The sequence below is a fragment of the Strix uralensis genome, chromosome 3, assembly GCF_047716275.1.
Source record: "Strix uralensis isolate ZFMK-TIS-50842 chromosome 3, bStrUra1, whole genome shotgun sequence".
Classification (NCBI taxonomy): Eukaryota; Metazoa; Chordata; class Aves; order Strigiformes; family Strigidae; genus Strix; species Strix uralensis.
In genome coordinates this window covers 72,954,197-72,972,475 of record NC_133974.1, presented here as the reverse complement: position 1 = coordinate 72,972,475, position 18,279 = coordinate 72,954,197, and the positions used below count along the sequence as shown (strand labels likewise).

General features: G+C 42.6%; 2 protein-coding genes across 7 annotated transcripts in view; both read left to right on the top strand.

The window, feature by feature from the left end:
• The window catches only part of PLEKHG1 (pleckstrin homology and RhoGEF domain containing G1), a 130,438-nt gene extending 114,700 nt beyond the window's left edge, over positions 1-15,738 (top strand). For 5 of the 6 annotated variants that reach the window (XM_074862866.1, XM_074862863.1, XM_074862864.1 and 2 more), the window contains 11 exons: positions 763-945; positions 1,034-1,129; positions 1,237-1,323; positions 3,533-3,566; positions 4,574-4,669; positions 5,896-5,934; positions 6,416-6,438; positions 7,285-7,503; positions 8,963-9,079; positions 9,902-11,576; positions 12,539-15,738. In XM_074862866.1, coding sequence (XP_074718967.1) covers positions 763-945; positions 1,034-1,129; positions 1,237-1,323; positions 3,533-3,566; positions 4,574-4,669; positions 5,896-5,934; positions 6,416-6,438; positions 7,285-7,503; positions 8,963-9,079; positions 9,902-11,576; positions 12,539-13,638 — 3,669 coding nt within the window. In that variant the 3' untranslated portion in view covers positions 13,639-15,738. The remainder of the gene's footprint in view (positions 1-762; positions 946-1,033; positions 1,130-1,236; positions 1,324-3,532; positions 3,567-4,573; positions 4,670-5,895; positions 5,935-6,415; positions 6,439-7,284; positions 7,504-8,962; positions 9,080-9,901; positions 11,577-12,538) is intronic. The other variant, XM_074862865.1, reaches the window with a different exon arrangement.
• A 336-nt stretch (positions 15,739-16,074) lies between these two features.
• Positions 16,075-18,279, top strand: part of MTHFD1L (methylenetetrahydrofolate dehydrogenase (NADP+ dependent) 1 like) — a 159,321-nt gene continuing 157,116 nt past the window's right edge. Inside the window, exons 1-2 of the mRNA XM_074862861.1 lie at positions 16,075-16,196; positions 17,307-17,391. Coding sequence (XP_074718962.1) covers positions 16,075-16,196; positions 17,307-17,391 — 207 coding nt within the window. The remainder of the gene's footprint in view (positions 16,197-17,306; positions 17,392-18,279) is intronic.

Sequence of the window (18,279 nt, the reverse complement as noted above, 5' to 3'; positions counted from 1 at the left end):
TGACAGAAAAAACAAGCAACCCAAGGAAACAAGAATAGCCATAGCTAAGTGACACAGGCTTGTGAAGATGTTCTTAGCTGTTTCTCCAGCCTTTTTTTTTCTGAAGTAATAAAGAAGGTGAGAAATATCTATGGTATGTATACAAATAATTAAAAATACAAATAAATCTTCATCTTCAAATGATCAGTTGACCAAATCACTTCTGGTCCTTTAGCCTTCTAAGAAGCATCTCTTCAGTCTGAACACCTCACAGAAGTGTCTTCTGTGATGGGCCTAGAGGACACAGGCACGGCATTATAATTCATCCAGTGGGGGACCACACAACTTCAGGAGGATACCCAGGGTGAGAGGGAAATGTTAGGAGAGATTGGTTAGGGACATAGAGGGGAGAGGAGAGCAGGCACAAGAGAGACTGATGACTGAATTACAGACCATTTTCCATCTCTACAAGTCTGAGGATATGAGGTTGTGCTCTGTCATTATAAGCTGTCCCAGGGAGCTTAGGGCTCTTTGCTGAGTCCACACAGAGGCAGTAACCATTACTCAGGAGGGCATGTTTTAGTCTGGAATTAGCCATAGGACTCCAAGCACCTGGCTGCAATGTTGCACATAACCTAGCAACTTGGTGTATGGTGATTTTTCCACTGTTGAATGCTGAACGTTATATAGGAGAGTAGAAATGGCCTCAGCAGATTGTTTGAGTCTTCATTTCAGTAAGATCTCAGAAATAAATGTTGGTTGTTCTTCTCTGATCTGTTGCAGGAGATACAGAGTTTGCTCACTAACTGGAAAGGGCCAGACCTCACGAGTTACGGGGAGCTGGTGTTAGAAGGGACATTTCGCATTCAGCGAGCCAAAAATGAGCGCACCCTGTTCCTCTTTGACAAGCTGCTGCTAATTACAAAAAAGAGAGATGAAATGTTTGCATACAAAGCTCACATACTGGTATGTCAGAGAGCAGGTGGTAATGTGCTTTCTCTGGGTCTCCCCAAAACTCCTCTGTGATTCACATTGTTGCCTCTCTTTGTTACAGTGTGGGAACCTGATGCTTGTTGAAGTAATACCAAAGGAACCACTTAGCTTTAGCGTCTTCCACTACAAAAATCCCAAGATGCAACATACTGTCCAGGTATCACAGAATTCCCACTGGGTAACCTGACTGATGACCATATGCTATTCCTGACCCTGCATAGCATAGTAATACCTTTTCTCATGGTGCTACAATTTTTTTATCAGGCAAAGTCGCAGCAAGACAAGCGCCTTTGGATTCTTCACTTGAAGAGGTTAATTCTAGAAAATCATCCTGCTAAAATTCCTGCCAAGGTAAAAATTATAAAAAAAACCACAAAACACCTCCTTGTACTAACTTAAAGCAATCTTGTTCACTGCGAGATGCATAGCAATTTACAGAAAGTTTGGACTCCAGGAGGTTAATTAACATGTTGTTTACTTATGTCTTTAAAAGTTCCTCAAAATAAATGGGAAAACTCCACTATAAGCATCTACAGGGCTTGGTACAGGAGTGGAAGAATTTAACTGGGTTAGCAGCATTGCTGTCTGTATTAGCATTTGCCCGCTAAGATATGAGTAACCAGGGATGCATTGTCAGAAAGCTTGACTGTAAGAGCATACCCTAGCTTGCCTGTCCTCACAGTACTGAGGTGCCCTAATTGCAGCATGTGTAGACGTTACCAAGCTAATTTTAATGTCTTGGCTAAATATCACAGCAGTGAAGCCACTGGCAGCACACACTTCACTTTACAAATACACACACCCATCCCGAACCATGCATCCTTAGCTGGGATATCTAGGCCCTTTTTGGTGAGATAGCTAGCAAGCTTTATGCCAGAGAAAATGAGGCGCTGATACCATATTCATAGTTGTAATGTCTTGGAGTAGGAAAACCTGGTCCTTTTATTTATGAAATCCTGTATTAGAGCTCCAGGTGATGTTTCCCAGTGTAACATGTTTCACCTCTCAAAGGGTGTTAACCCTGGTTAACTCTTCCCATGACACAGCAGCCACTTACTCATGTGGAAGCAGGATTATTTTTTTTTCCACTGAGTTTACTGCCTTTTTTTTTTTTCAGTATTAGTTTCACTGATCAGTTTTCCTGACTCTTTTTTTCACTGAGTTTTATACTGTAATGGCTAAAAAATGTTACCTGTGACTGATGTACATGGTGCTGTACTCTCATTTTCAACAGTTGAACAAAAAGAATTATGGGAGAAAAAAAGCCCTAGCCCTATTACTAATTCTCCTCTTTTTGTTGACTGAGTTTATTGAAGGTATAATGTTTATGCTAGTATCCATGCTTACAATGTAAATACTCATTGCAGTTTATTAGGTTGTAAAAAAAATACTACAACATGATCTCAGCTTTTGTATCAAGATTTTTTTCTTACTTCTTAATGGACTTTTTTATCTGTGGAAAAAAATGTGTAACCAAAAATATAATGCCATTTTCTGCTCAGAGAAATAATTTCACTTGAGAAAGAAAAGTCTAGCCAAATAAATCTCTGAGGTTGTCTGCCTTTTTTTTTTTTTTTTCCTTTTCTTTTTTTAGTTGCTTTTCTCTGCCCAGTTTTTAGAGGATTTAATAGTAGTCCACATATGACGCCTGGTGGAAAATTACCGAACTGCACCTGTAGAAGGGCAAGCAGGTTACATAGGATGTTTTTGTTCTAGTTTATTTTCTTACTTATTAGCCAATATGCTTGATAAAACATCCAGATTATTTTTCCTATTAAGAAAAAATGTGACAAATGAGATGCTTTTTATCCTGGTTCAATCTTATTCAAACCAAATTATGATTTTATTTTTTTTTTTTGATAGCTGTTCCTCAAGGAAACTCTTAAAGGAAACAGGGTTGATGGTGTTTTCTGTGCCAACAATTTCAGAATTGAAAAATAGTAAAGGAGTTAAACTATTTGATTTTTAGGGAGGAAATGTTCTGTGAATCACAAAAAAACCCGTGATCCCCAGGTACTAGAGCCAGTTTTGTGCCGATCTCAGCAGAATATGGAGATGCATATCCACAGCTCTAAGTTCTGGGACTTGCAGAGAGATCTCTGGAGGTTTGAGCATCTATGGAGGAGACCCAGCACGTGCAGCATGATCTCAGCACAGCCTCTATCTTTAAAGTCAAAGTACTTTTTGTGGTTGGATGTGCTATCACTTATCCTCCAGAAATTCCTCGCACCAGTGGGTGCTGTGGGCACATGCTCCTCCCCCTGCACTGCCAGAAGGGAGGTGGGCATGCAAGGCAGAGCTGCTGGGTGCAGTGAGCAACAGGTTTTTTTGTGAAACCCTGAAGATAAACTCTGGTAAGCTCCTGCCAGCAAAATTCTTCTTCGCATATGTAACATGTCCAACACACAGAGAAAGACAGAAAATAATGCTGCTAACCATATTTGTTAGTTCAAAAATTAAACTTGCTGTTGTTTACATATAAACTCACTACTGTCTGTAATATGCAATGTAATTTGTCCTTCTGCTTATAGTTTAACTTTTCCATTTGTTACTTTTTCAGGCCAAGCAGGCAATTCTAGAAATGGATGCCATACGTAAGTTGGTTCTTTTTCACTTCTGTTTTTAAAAAAATGAATAAACCATCTTCAGAAGTTTGGCTTTAACTGTTGGTTTCATCTGAGATGGAAGAAGGCCAGGCTTATGTTCCTTGAATTATGACCTTTCTGGAAAACCCAAAATTGGTTGCAGATTCCATGGAGCTCTGTAGGCATTGGGCTGACTGATCTGCAACCAACAAGTTATGTCTCCTGATGAGCAAGGAAGAGGCAGATAAGACCTTCTGTAAAGTCTGGCCACGCTCTTCTGCTTACTCCATGCTGACTAAATGTATGACCCTTCCTGTGTTGTAGCATAAACTCTTTCTGGCTAGTACCCACTGAAGGGCTAGCAATGAGCAAACGCAGCTTGAAGAAGTATGTAGCAGCGTTATGACTTCGTGCTGGCAAACCTGCAGCTGGAGGACAGTGAGGCTTGTGCTTATGTCTGAAGAGTTTACCTGTGTGCATCCCAGGAGCCAGCATTAGAAGGCACATGTGATGCTGCTGTCTGCACTCTGAGTATAGTCCCATCTGCACGGTCCCTGCTGTTGCATGTTCTGCTTGCTGCCTTTGTTGGTGCAAACTGCGTTAACTCTTCATGTTGCCAGAGATCCCTTGCAGTGTAGGGAAATGAGAACAATAGTCCTACGTTACAAATGCTGAGGAAGTCTTGGAGTAAAGCGGGCATGTTATTTATTGACGTCGTTGTTGTAGAGAATTGGTCAGGAAGGCTCTGACTGAGAAACTGGCAAACGTGGTGATGGTGGGTAAATGCTGCTGGGTTAGCCATCTGGAGCAAGGCACAACTAAAGTGTTTCCGTGGCTGGGTGGTTAACAGCTACGCTACAGCAGCGTATCTTGCTTGTGTTGTCTCAGGCTCTGATGAAGTGTCACTATATCAGACATCGAGGGATGATGGCACTGCCTCCAAAGAGAGCTGCCAAGGCGTGTGAAGCGACACCCTTGTCACTGTCTTATTCCTTGTGCCTCTGCTTGTTCCACAGATCACCCAGGCTTCCACTATAGCCCTGAGGGAGAAATTAAATCATCCTACCAGCCTAAAGAAGGCACTGCTCCTCACAGAGTGAGAAGGAAATCAGGTGAATAAACTCTTACCACCAAGATGACAAAAGGAAAAACAAGCAGGGTTGTTCAGGGTTGAGTGAGGCTGGGCATGTGGAATTGGTCTTTAACCTGCACTCCATGCAGTTTTAACATGGCTCAGCATCTCTCAGATATGGGTGGATCATCTTACTAACCATTTGTTGTTTGTGTGATTTATTTTTTTTTTATCCACTGTTTCATTTAACTTCATGGATATGCATTTCTAATGGTGGATGCATAAAGAACAGTTGGTACTTTCTAATGGATAAAAGAATGCATATGCAGGAAAGCCAGTCTGACATATTTCCCTCCCCTCCCTGAAATAATTTCTGTCTCGGAAGTGGTTACATCCTGATTACGATAGGCTTGTTATTTCAAACATGATTACTATCTTTACTTAGTGTAATGTCTGCCTTATGGCTAATAGAGATTTGAGAGGTGGTTATGCTGACTTCAGGGGTTTTTTTCCTCCTAGCTCAAACATACATCCATAATTACTGTTAGTTTCCTCTTGAAGCCGTTACCAATGTCTGTGTAGTCAGGTGATTCATGTTGCAGTCACTGCGTTTCCCTCTTCAGCTACTTAAAGACCTTTCCAATTTGGAGTATGTAACATTGTGTATGGGGAATGACTTAAACAAGGTTCACGAGAGTATAGATGTAGTGATTTATCATATAGCAGCACTTGTGTCTGAAAAACAATCAAGTTTTAACTACTTTTCAGGCATCTTCCTTTGCTTCTGAGGTGAAGGATTGCATTGGTGCTGCTTTGCCTGTAAAAGGAATAATACAAAATACTTATCAAATGGCCTCCTATGTAATGTTCAGCTACTTACACTTTTAAGGCCCTGCTAAGCTGTTGGTACCTCGTACATACTCCTAATAGAAAATCTCCAGCAACTTAGAGCAATAACAGAGCTGACCAAGGCTTTTGTGAACAGGAATCTTAAGATGGGATAAAATTTTACATGTGGCTTATTGTATGGAGGGCAGCTGCTATTGCATTAAGAAACATGTACATTCTTTGGTAACAACTGTAGGTTTGACACTTCAACAAATACTTTTATGTGAGGAAATTGGGTGATTAAGAAATTAAAATCTGGCTTCCCTGCGTGGGCTCAGAAGCTTAAATTTTAGTGTCCGTGTTATAAAAAGTTGGCCAGGATGCCCCTATCTTTCTTTGGGATGCTGGAGTGCTCAAACATGTTGTTGTCTTTTTCAGAACCCTCGTCTAGAGTCCATAAAGTTTTGAAGTCAAATGGTAAGTTACTCTGTCTACTGTTTATTGACCCAGTGCTTCTGTACTTTGTAGAACAAGTAAAGATGGATCTTTTTATCCTATAACTTTCCCTAAATGCATTGGTGGGTGGGGGAGACAGGGAGGGAAGAGGAGGAAGTGTGCAAAGAAAACAAAACATAGGTGTTTAAATCTAATGTCTGCTTTTCCACACTTGAGTTCTGGTCCTGTAAACATCCTAGCAGCTGGCAACTGAACACAGTGTCTTGGCCATTGTGAGTAGTTGCTCATATCACATCAGTGTTACAAAATCAGGACCTTGAGTGGAAATGTGGTAAAGCTCATGCTGTCTCTGTTTTATCAGAGACCCTAGAGTCTGCTCAATTGCTGCTGCATTTCCCTTTTGGGAATTCACAACTGGGATATTAGTGTAGCATTAAGATGGGTATAGACTGACACTGATTTGATTATTCACTTATGATGAGGTATATATTTCTGTTTTCAGATATAAGTCCAGATATGCAGAAGGTAAGCCATTTCTTATATTTCTTGGTTTACTGCATTCAGAATACTTAAAGCACAGTATTTACTGTAGAATCTGCATCTTCTTGGTTGTGTTGATTTTAAGAATGGAAACAAAACCATAAATGTTGTTTAGCATCTCCAATAAGGTTACTGGCATGAAAGCAATAGAAATACAGCCAACTATTTCAGAAATCTCTAATAAAGAAAAAATGACTTATGCATACATTATTGTACTTTACAGTACAATCAATTACTAATGCTGTTGGGTACTTATTACCACTATAATCATGGAATCGCTGTGTATAAAGATAGTCTTTATTCTTTGGAGCATATTGTCTTTGCATTCCTTAACTAAGACTGGAAAATTTCAGCTTATACTGATATATGTATCATAAATATAAATCATGGTATAAGACCAAACAGAGCAGATGCAGCTTAAGGAGATGGAAAGGAACATTTCTAATTTTTACATTTTCTGTAAGAATTTGTAATGAAGTTCCCAGTGTAGTTTGAATGTCTCATGTTGAATTTCAGGTCCTGGGGATGGAAGTTAAAGTGGGTGTGTGTGAAAGATTTACAAACAGGCTACATTAGATATGACTTCACTGGGATGCCATAACACTGGAGCCCATGATTGGGGTGGGGGTTTTTGCATATATTTTTTCCATGTCTAAATATTCGATGGAAAAATACTGGTTGTTTTACTTATTTCTTTATAAAGTTCAGTGCATTGCATTTCAGTGCTGAACGTGGCTTAAACATTGCCTATAAGTCTGATGTAGAACAGTGTCTTACTAAAATATGTAATCTCTATAAACTTCTAATCAAAGTTTTGTCGTGTTTTTTAAGCAGATCAGTATTGAAGGAGCCCTATTATCTCAAGCTACCAAACTAGGATCAAATGAAGCCCTGCTAAATTCTAGGAAGAAGGTTCCATTGGAATCCAGTGGGCTGGAGAGCCAATTTCAAGAGTCTATTGAGCCAGCCTACAGCAGCGATCAGGATGAAAATCTTCAGACTTCTGCTACAGAACAGATTGATGCTGATGATGAAGAAGAGTCTGAACAGGTGGGGAAAAATAAAATCCTTTTTTCCTGTGGAGGATGGAAGAGGGATTAAAATTATCTGTAAAACAGCAAGGAGGCAGGAACGTGTTAAAGGTGTTTACAAATTTCTCTCCTTAGAAATATTTTTATTTAGACCTCACATGACACTCTCTTGCATTTTACAGAGAAGATGTAAAATTAGCCCCTATACAGAGGAAGAAATCCCCACTGCTTGAAAGAGACTTTACTTCGTCCTTTGCAGTCCTCAAGCCTAGTTCTGACAGAAAGCTTTTATCTGTTGTGCATAACTGACCTTTCCTTTCTTCTCCAGCTGATGCCATAAAAGGAACCTTTTTAGGCCACATGTGGAAGCAGTGCCTTCAGGTCTCCAAAGCAAGGACTTGAATATTAAGTTAAGACTGTAGTGCTACCATGTGTGGAGTGATGTTTCTTGACCTGTGAGCTGCTGGCAGTAGCTAGGAACATGTGAACTTTAATATGAGAAGTTTTGAGTCAGATTTTTGAAAATTACAACCTTTATATGTTACTACTGCACAGTTTTCCCGACTCTGCATGATGTTTACACGCATATGTAGTACTTCTGAAAGACTTAAACCCCAGCTTTGAAATGTGGCTGTATTAAAGAATCTAGATTTTTCAGTTTGTTTGGTTTAGTTGATACTGAGGTCCTATCCTTGTGTGGTCCATTTATTTTGTGAATTATCCTAAACGCATTATTGAAATTCTTTTTGAAGCTTACTGTGCATTTCCTTTTCGAAATTACACTATTTGCACTGTAAATCTTTGATAGAACAAAAGAATGAGTAAGTGTGCGAAATAATACCGCTATAGAAACGTATAATAGTAGCTTAGTGTTTAATCCTAGGTGTGGCAACCGTACCTTCTCAGATTCCCCCCGTTCCCACCATGCATGCCCTTCAGTCTGAGTTAATTTGGACACTGCCCAACACGTAACATTCTGGCCTTCTGTTTGTTGGGTTGGTTTTTTTTTTTTCTGGGAAATTGGATGACAGTATATTTTTTTAGTTTAGACTTCTTTCTGGTTTTCAAGACTGCAAGTGATAGTGAGACTATCCCCTCCCCTTTTTAAAACTGAAAAAAGACTGAAAATTTAATTTTTGTGTGACCACCTTCTGTTATAGCTTTGGCTGGGAGATTAAGCCCTTTCCCTTGTCCAATTTCTGTGTATTCTTTTACATCTTTATTTTTATACACAGATTCCGATTTCAGCCCCTTTTGACAAGCTGTATGGATTGATATAAATTTAATTGGTTATTGTAAAGAAAGTTTTCCAGGCTCCGGATCATTCTCATGGCAGTGCTCTGACTAATCATGAGCATTTTGTCCTCCCAGCGTGGATACCTGGCCTGTTCTAGCTGCTAGTAATTCTTCTGAACAAGACTGTACAAAGAACTGTAGATTTTATTACCCTTCCCTTGCTCTTTTCTTTTAAATCACAGGGAGTGCAGCAAAACTCACTGCAGAAATCAAAAGGGGGAAGAAAAAGACTTAATAGTCAAGCTGCTGAAAATGTTGAAAAACGGAGAAGTGTTAATCTCAACAAGTGTGAAACACTGGTATATCTTTTTATTTTTACTTCTATTTTGCTATGCATCATAGATATGTCAAAGAAATCCGTATTTTTCCTAGGTAGACAGATAAGTCATCTTCTGTTTATGTCATGTGTTAATATTAATATCACTGAAATATTCATCTGTATGATGAAGGATGATTCTTTTTGAACAGGTTATAAAAACAACTGACCAAACCAATCGGCATTAACTTAAGCCAAAAGGAATTATCTTTCCCTCTCTTTCCCAACCTCTGGCCAGGAACATCTACAGCATCCTTCACATTAGCTTTAGGTGGCATGTGGCCTTGCTGTAAATTAGATCTGCTATCGGAGCTGGATGAAAATTTACTCCAAAAAGAAAATGAAATTTTTGGTGGCATGTGCTAGAGAGCATAACATACTTTTCTGCTGGAGTTATAGGCAAGGGGAAAGGGAGGAGAACAAAACTTTTGGCACAAACCCAGAGTCAGATCAGCTTAATCCAACTGTGAAACTGCAGAGTTAGCATGAAAGCTTTAATCTAACTCCTGCCAAACAAATTTGCCTTTAATTACTCATGCATTAACATAAGCCAATGTCTTGTATTTGAAGTAAGTTGTTATTAAACGCCAGGAGCGAACACAGAGCTATGGTAAGGATTAGGAGGCAAAGCCGTCTGGCATTGCCACCTTGGCTCCCTAGCAAGAAGCCTGCTTGCCCTGCCCATGTCCACCTGACTCCGTGCTGTGGGACACGCTGGTGCTATGGCAGTTCTGTGAATGGAGGGAATTGCTGTACTATTGCAGGGGATAGGCTAATGTTACCTGCATGTTTCAAATCTCCACAGAGCTCCAAGGACCCTTCAGATGAAGAGTCAACCCAGCTGAATACCGATCTCCCATTTTCAAGCGCAGCCGGACAGCCACTGTCTCCTAGACCATTCAGCACACCCCAGAGCAACTCACTAATCATGAATATCCTGGGGGGAGGTACATCTCTCAGAAACATCTGGACTGACCATCAGATCAGGCAGGCATTGTTTCCCAGCCGGCGCCCACCTTATGAGAATGAAGATGACGAAGATGATTATCAGATGTTTGTACCATCAGTGTCTACATCCAACGCTAGTTCAGCTGTGGGTGGAGAAAGGAGGGGTTCTTCTGGGCGTCCATGCAGCTGGCATTTGGGGGTAGTGCATCAAAATGAGACTTCCAGCCCCACTCGTCACAAAATTGTTAGGCGGGCCAGTAGTGCTGGTGAAAGTAACACATGTCCAGCCAGCGCAAGGTATAAAATAGGGGAGCGAGGTTCTCGAAGGGAAGTGAAGAGAGAAGAGGTGAGTGATATGAATGCATATCTTGAATCTTCAGAGGAGCTGACCATCGATGATATTGAACATGTTTATGATAATATAAGCTATGAAGACTTAAAGCTGATGGGTCTGACAAGAAGGGAGGAGACAGACCGTGGTCCCCAGAGATCTGCTAGAGACTCTCTCTATGAGGCTGATAACAAAAGCGTCTTAGATTCACCCTCCAAAAAGAGGACAGCAAATCAAAATAGGACCTCCATTCGTGCAAGTAGGGATGAGATGCTACTAAGTAGAGAAGCACCTACTTCGAGTTTGGATGAGCTCAGGATCGTTGAAGACAACATCTATGACACTATAGTGCTTCCAGAAACACCACTATTGAATTTTAAATGTGACCGCTTAAAATGCTCTAAAAGGAGGAGTTTTCTGGGCCTGGAAAAAGACTTTGCATGTTGTGACAATCTACGGCAGTTTGTTTCTGAAGAGAGTCTCCAGTTTAGCGAAGATGAAAGTCCTTACCATCGCGTTCCTGTCGACAATGACTATTTGAGCTTAGTAGATAGCTCCTCCAACTCGGATTCGCTGTCCCATAAGTCTGCAGCAGATAAACTCTCAGAGGAAGTAGATGAGATTTGGAATGACCTGGAGAACTACATCAAGAAGAATGAGGAAAAGACAAGAGACCGTCTTCTTGCAGCCTTTCCTGTTTGTAAAGATGATATACAGGAAAGGCTTCATGCTGGTAGTACACCTGAACTGAGTAAAGATGTAGAGTACTCGCTGTCTACTCTGTCTCTGCCAGAAACTCCTATTTTCCCTAAAACTGTGAAGCCCAGGGCTGCCACCATAAGTGAGGCTAATCTCAGGCTTGAAGACACTACACCATGCAAGGAGAACTCTTTTGTGAGTCTGAACAGGTCTTCCTTCTCCAGTGAGATGCCTTTTGTAGATAGCCCGTACGAATCTGCCAATAGTGTTCTGTCCAGTGCACATGCAGAGGACATGGAAAATGACTTGGCTGTTGTGGATAAAACAAAGAACAGAGTTTTTATGATGGCAAGGCAGTACAGTCAAAAAATTAAGAAGGCTAACCAGCTTTTGAAAGTTAAAAGTCCAGAGCAGGAACAGCCAGCTAGCAGACAACAGAAACTGAAACACAAAGATCTCGCTGCTATTCTGGAGGAGAAGAAACAAGGAGGTCCTGCTATTGGTATGTTTAAAATATTTCTATACCGATATATTTCTTTAGTAATTTTTAGTGAAATTTGTGTACTGAAATGGAAGATTATTAATTTTCTATACCTTGTTAGTTGAGTATTTTAGTTTCTGTGTTACTACTGAAATGAGTTCTTGGTGACTACTTCTAACATGAATAGTGCTTTAGATCTCAGTTCTTGTCGTTACTTGATAAAATGGGAAGAAATAGTGGGTAGTCTCAGGAAAGATCGATTCAGCTGGGACTGGAAACAGAAATCATGCCTGAAGCTCTACTGGCCTCTTTACAGAAAAGCAGTTATTTCCTTTAATAGTGTGATCTTCAGAGTTTGACTAAAAAGTTGTATTTTCAGGTACGTTCACCTCCTAACAAGTCATGTGCATTTGCTCAGGTACCATCCACATCATGCCAATAAGCATAAGGAATGGGGTCAGATAAGAAAGAGCTAGTGGTCATGCTTTATCTAATGAATGTGTAAAGACGTGGATATGCAACAGCTTTGGAACTATTTATGTCCATGGTCAAGTGAAACAAATTGGAGAAGTGGAGCCAGTGGACTCCACACATTAGAGTGTCATTCTTGCCTTGTTGTGATATTTATAAAAGTCCCTAAATATCTTATCTACCAGGCTATTTTCAAAATGTTCTTTTCCATTTTAACATGAAACAAGCAGCATATTATTGGAACTGTGTGCTATGTTGCATCCGGCGTGACTGTTCGCTGTTGCAAGATATTTTATGCTTCTTTTTCTTAAGACAATGTACTGAAATGCAATGCAGTGCACGGCTTTTCCAGCCTCTATTGTTTCCTGTTACTTTGTTGAGGCTGAAGATACTGACACAGCTGTAAACTTTTCTCTCAACCAATACAAAGCATTTTGAGATTTTTAAATTTTCACATGACACATTTGAATGGATTGATTGCCTCTGCTAAGTTAATTCTCTCTCCTTTCTAGGTGCCAGAATAGCTGAATATTCCCAGCTTTATGACCAAATCGTCTTTAGAGAAAGTTCTCCTAAGGTTCAAAAGGAATCCTGGGCCACTCCTCAGGAGCCATCATCCGGGAGGTTTTCCACACCTGTGGCTGCATCTCCTCCCCGTTCCCAGGCTGCCAGTGAATGCTCAAGAGCAGAAGATTGGCTTTTGCATTCTACGTACAGTAACGGTGAGCTGGCTGACTTTTCTCCATGGCCTGAATCCCAAGACTCAAAGTCCAAGAGCTCGTATACAGAAGCTGGGATAAAAAGCAATTCAAGGCAGTTGCCATCAGCTGGCTCGGTGCCTTCCCTTCAGATTTCTAACCGTTTGCATGTCCCGGCACAGAGGTGGAGTGCCATTATAAGCCAGCCGAACAAAGAAAATTTACACCAAGATCACATCTATAATTCCCTTGGGAGAAGAATAAGCAATGTGAAACCACAGGCATACAGCAGGTCGCAGTCATCTTCCTCAATTGTGGTCAACAGGTCTGGAGAATCAATTGTATATCCTAATGAAACGGACAAGAAAAAGCTCCATTTGAACAGGACCTTCCGATTCAACAGCCATCAAACACCGGGTATTGCTTCAGGATGTACAGGGCCTGATATGAGAAAGCAGATCACTGAAAACTGTTCAGATATGATTCTGCAGGATTCTCAGAAGGTCCTGAGAGTGAACAGGGCCTCCCCTCTGACAGCACAGATGGCCACTCAGAACTATTTTTCGAATTTCAAAGATACTGAAGAAGAAGGGGATGATGATGACTATGTTGAAATAAAATCTGAAGATGAGGGATCTGACTTGGAGACTTTTCGGAACCAAACAAGGAAATCAGATCCTAAACTGCGTAATGCAGATGCTGCTCCTTCTGAAACACTCTGTGGCAAAACTGTCTCTTGTACGCCTGCAAAGCCTGCCGGCAGCAAACATGCGCTTACCCCGTATCTGACTGCATATAATGATTCAGATAAACTGAACGACTACCTGTGGAGAGTACCGTCTCCTAATCAGCAGAATATTGTCCAGTCTTTAAGGGAAAAGTTTCAGTGTCTCAGTTCAAGTAGCTTTGCTTGATGCTTTCAGTAATTTCTAGCTGTACTGCCTTATCATGACAGAGTATATACTAGGACAATCAGTACTGGCATCATGTATGTCCACAATATTACACCATCAGACATTGTATCACAGTAATATTGTAAATAGATGTGAAATGTATCTCTTTTTTAAATGGTTCAGAATTCTGGAAGTGAAAAAGGCCATGTGCGTGCTGTCTGGTGTCTCACTCCGTAGTGCAGGTGGACTTCTCATCTCCTGTTTAACCTTTGCATTTCTTCCCCTGTTAGGTGTGATGATACCCTTTGATTCTTACCATCGAACCAGGTGTGATGCCATTTGATTCTTAAACCATTTTATCGTGTGGAAACCTTTGTATTTGGGCTTTTGAGTTGGTGACCAGTGTTCTGTGTCCAAAATACCCACGTGATTCCTCTGATTACATATGGGAGCATTTAGCTGAGCAGCTACTCCCATGACTGCAGATTTCTGAGCAGGGTTCTGGTAATTGCATCAACATGCTACGTGTGCAATCACACATACTTTTTGCACGTTACTTTTCATCAGACAGATTCCAAGTCTGTGGGACCAATGCATATGCTACATTACTTTAGAACAGGCTTCTTATGTTTTAAACAAAACCCAGTCCTAGTGCTCGTGAGAGATGCCAGACTGTGGTAGCTCTGTGTCTGAAGCCTCTTGTACTGCCTGTAACTGCATGGCAGGCAGAGGATGGGCAGTGGCAGCTTTTTACGTGAACCTGTGGATGTGATGCAGTCCTTGCCTGGAGGATGTTTTGGGCAGTAGAAGGGGAGCTTTGCTGCTTGTGAAGATGAGTAGACCAGGTTTGGTACCTCCAGTGGTGGTGGTGTTTGTGACATGCAGGCAAAATTTGAGTACCTTGTAGCTCAGAGCCCAGCAGTTGAAAGCCGCTGTGCATGAGTTTGCAAAGTAGCTGTATTTTATACGGAGTGGCCTGCAGGGCCTGTTCAAGTCCCAAAGTCAGTAATCCCAAGAGAGAATGAGGCTTGGCCAGATGCTTGGGTGAAATACTAATCATGAGGCACATTTGGCCCATAGGGTGCTGCAGTGATACTGCCGGTTGACTGACAAGCTGCCTTCCCCGGGGAATTTATTTCCTGTAGTAGGAAGTGACCCTTCCTGGCAGAGAGAGGTAAAATATATATTTTGCAGACCAGGCAGGACTGACTCTAATCCAATTTGTGTACAATAGAAGTAGCTTAAAAAATGAGAATACATTCCATTCTTTTGCAAATAATGTGTAGAATAAATGCTGCCATTTAGAACAAGAACAGGCTTTCCAATACAATGCACACTTACTCCCCTTTGTGACCTTTGTTGTACGGCTTTGGATTCTGTTACTTGAAAACATTGTACCTAAAGGAGAGCCTGAATATGTCTACACTGATCATCTTGTGTGACTTGTTCTTTTTTGGTGCTTAAATTCTTCAGATTTCATGGATAAAGCCAGTACCAAGTAAAACATATCAATAAATAAAGGAGTTTCATTGAAATACTATTTTTACTAACCACGTAACACTCCCCTCAGCTAGAGAGCACTGTACTTCCGGAACAGCCGACGATTTACTACGGTGGTTACTGTGAGGAAAACCTGAAGTTGTCAGTGTACAGCTAATTACTTGTAGACTAAGATTTAAGGACTTGAATTTGTTAGAACGGATTAAATTATTTACCGCACGTTATCTTGCATTGGCTAGAAATTGGTTTTTTTGCGGGCAGGTTGGTCATGGTACTTACTAGCTCGTACCACAGGGATACTTGTTACAGTCAGCACATCCACTGTGATAGGACCCGCCTCTATCTAGTAGAATCTGAGTGAGAAATAATGTTGTACATATTTAAGACGCCGAAGTGTAGCAGAGCCTGTATTTATTTAATATAGCTTGTAAAGTATTGTAAATATGAATAGAAGTTAAATCTGTGCTTCACCCGCGCACGTCTAGATTTGTTTAAACAGCCAGGGGAACATTGCTTAACTCGCATCTCATGCATCAGTGGAGTTGGGGGGGAGGGGGGGGGGGAACCCCGTCAAACCAACAAACAGAAAAAGGGACTTCTACTAGCGTGTAACTTCTCCCAGGGACCATTTCATACTATTTTTAATAAACGTTGAGTATGCAAAAGCTTTGGAGTTCCGTTTATTGAGGTCGGGGGCGGGGACACGGGACGGGGAGATGGGGGGAGGGAGAGGGTGGTTTCTGACGGTCGTAGGTGATGTTTGGGGGTGATTTGGGGTTTTTTGGTGGTGTTTCTTTTCTTGCAGGCAGGCGGAAGCGAAAAGGGGATGAGCACCGGGGACGGGGCGGGGAACGGGGCGGGGAACGGGGCGAGGGGGAGGAGCACCGCCCTCCCCCTCGCCCCGTTCCCCGCCCCGTCCCCGGTGCTGCCTGCTTGCTGTCGTAGCCCACCGGAGCGATGAGGACCGCGGCGCTGCGGCGCTGCCTGGCTCCGGTGCTGCCCGCCGTGCCGCGGCCGCCGAGCCGCCGGTTGTGCGGGCGGCAGCCGGGGGGCACCGAGACGGCGGCGGCGGCGGCGCGGTAAGAGGCGCACGTGGGGAGGCGGCTGATGCAACCGGGAGGGGGGGTTGGTAGAGGGGATTTTGGGGAGAGGATGTTTCCTCGCTGGTGCGTCGGGTTGGGTTTTTGCAGTGGGGTTTTGGTGTGTGGGTGGGTGATGCCCCGCCGGGGAGGGGAGGCGACCCCGTGGTAAAATGTCATGTGTCCCGTCCCCCCCCCCCCCCCCTTTTTTTTTTTTGTGGTTTTCGTGTGATGGCATTTTGAGGGCGAGTAGAGACGTGGCGGTGGTGCAGGTGAGGCTGGAAAACGTGTGCGTGTGTGCCCCCCCCCCCCCCTTCAGCTGAGACAGTTTGTCTGCCACGGCATTGACCTGAATTGGCCTTTGGCTTCTGCAAGGGGGAGGCTATGAGGTAGCAAAACCCCACTTTAGCCTGTGTTTTCCTCCGTTAGTCTGCTGTGGGGGAGAGACAGACAGACACATCTTTCAGGGGGTCTCCTCCTTCCCTTGCTGAGTAAGTATCATCTGTATGTGCAGAAGGTAACAGAGGAGAGCCGGCAGCCACTTAACCAGAAAATTTTTCCAGAAGGCATTCCCAGTGCCTGGCTGCCACTGGTTTTTCCAAGAAGCAGCGTGGCAAACAGAGCTCCTCTGTCTCCCAGCTGCCCACAGTTTTGAATAGCGTCCACGAGAAGTGTTGGGGTTGCTGCTGTTGGTGCTGGTGATGCCTGTGCTAAGCTGTAGCAGTCCCAGGCGTAAAGGCTTCTGTCACCACCTGGGCCGGGGTGTGGAAACGAAGGACCCACCTGAGCCGAGGGCTGAGGGTAGTGGTTCCCTGCTGCGCTTCCTGTGGTGGGGCTGGACAAGCCTTCTCATGAAATAGCATAGGCCAGCTATAAAGTTTTGGGCATGTCGGAGCAATGATGCGCATAGCTGTAAAACAAAGGTGTTTTGGTCTGTAAAGGCTTTCTGTACCGGCCTGCTGACTGACAGCCTTCACAGTTTACATCCATAAGCAGTTTTGGTGATTAAAAGTGTATGTGCATAGGCATTTATTCCATATTGCTGATGAACAGGTTTCTGCTGACTGATGTTATTTTGCTAAAGATTTGTCTGTTATTATTGTGTTGCAGCAAAATCACCGAGAATGCAAAGAAATCCTTGGCCTCTCTTAAGAGAGAAAACCCTCGGCTTGAGCCAACACTTGCCATTATTCAGGTAAAGTGTGTCTGTATGCTCACTGGCTGTGAGAGATCCCCTTCGGTATCATTGCTTGTCTGAAACTTCAGAACCATATGACACAGAAAATAACTTTTATTCGAGCAGAGCGATATGAGGAGGTAATGCCACCAGACTGTAGATGGAGGGAGGAATCCCAGTCTCGTAAGCCCTTCTCCAGGCCTGAAACAGCCACAGTAAACTTCAGGCTGTGGGAGAGGTTTGCAGAGGAAGGGAGCGATTTTAGCCCTTCCTCCCTTTGCTAACACTGTCTTCCCTGTTGTGAGTACAGATTGCCTTTTCTCACAGGTTGTCCAAGTTGACTGACGTACTTAAGTTAAAGTCAAAGCAGTTTTTCTCAGCCTTTGTTTAGCTAGAAGCTTTTGTTGCAGTCCTGAAAAAAAAGTTTACATGCCTGAAAATGTGAGCATCCCTTCACCTTCCGCCCCTGAAATAACATTGCCATGGTTAAAGAAAGACCCTGCTGCTTCCTGCCAGCCTTCTTGCCTTTGGGCAGCTGTAGCTTTACTGCTGTCCTAAGGAGAGGGAAACCACACTGAAAACTCCCAGTCAGCTCAAAAGGGCCTGTGTGAAATAAACGGGCTGTGTAAATGTCAGTATCCTTTAGAAGTCGCAGAACTTTCTAAGGTGAAGCAATCGTGTAGTAATTGAGAGCTGTTGTATTACTAACCTGTGAAGAGCTTTCCTTCCCATCCCACTGGTGCTTCTATCTTTGAAACAGGCAAACAAACTGATAGATGAGGATTGCTTTCCCTGCAAACTTGAGAGATGTTCCTCTTCAGATTTCATCAGCTTTGGGCCAAGAAACTGGGGATGTTTGTCATTCAGAGTGGGACCCAGAGCTGTGCAGTCAAACATTTTTGTCCT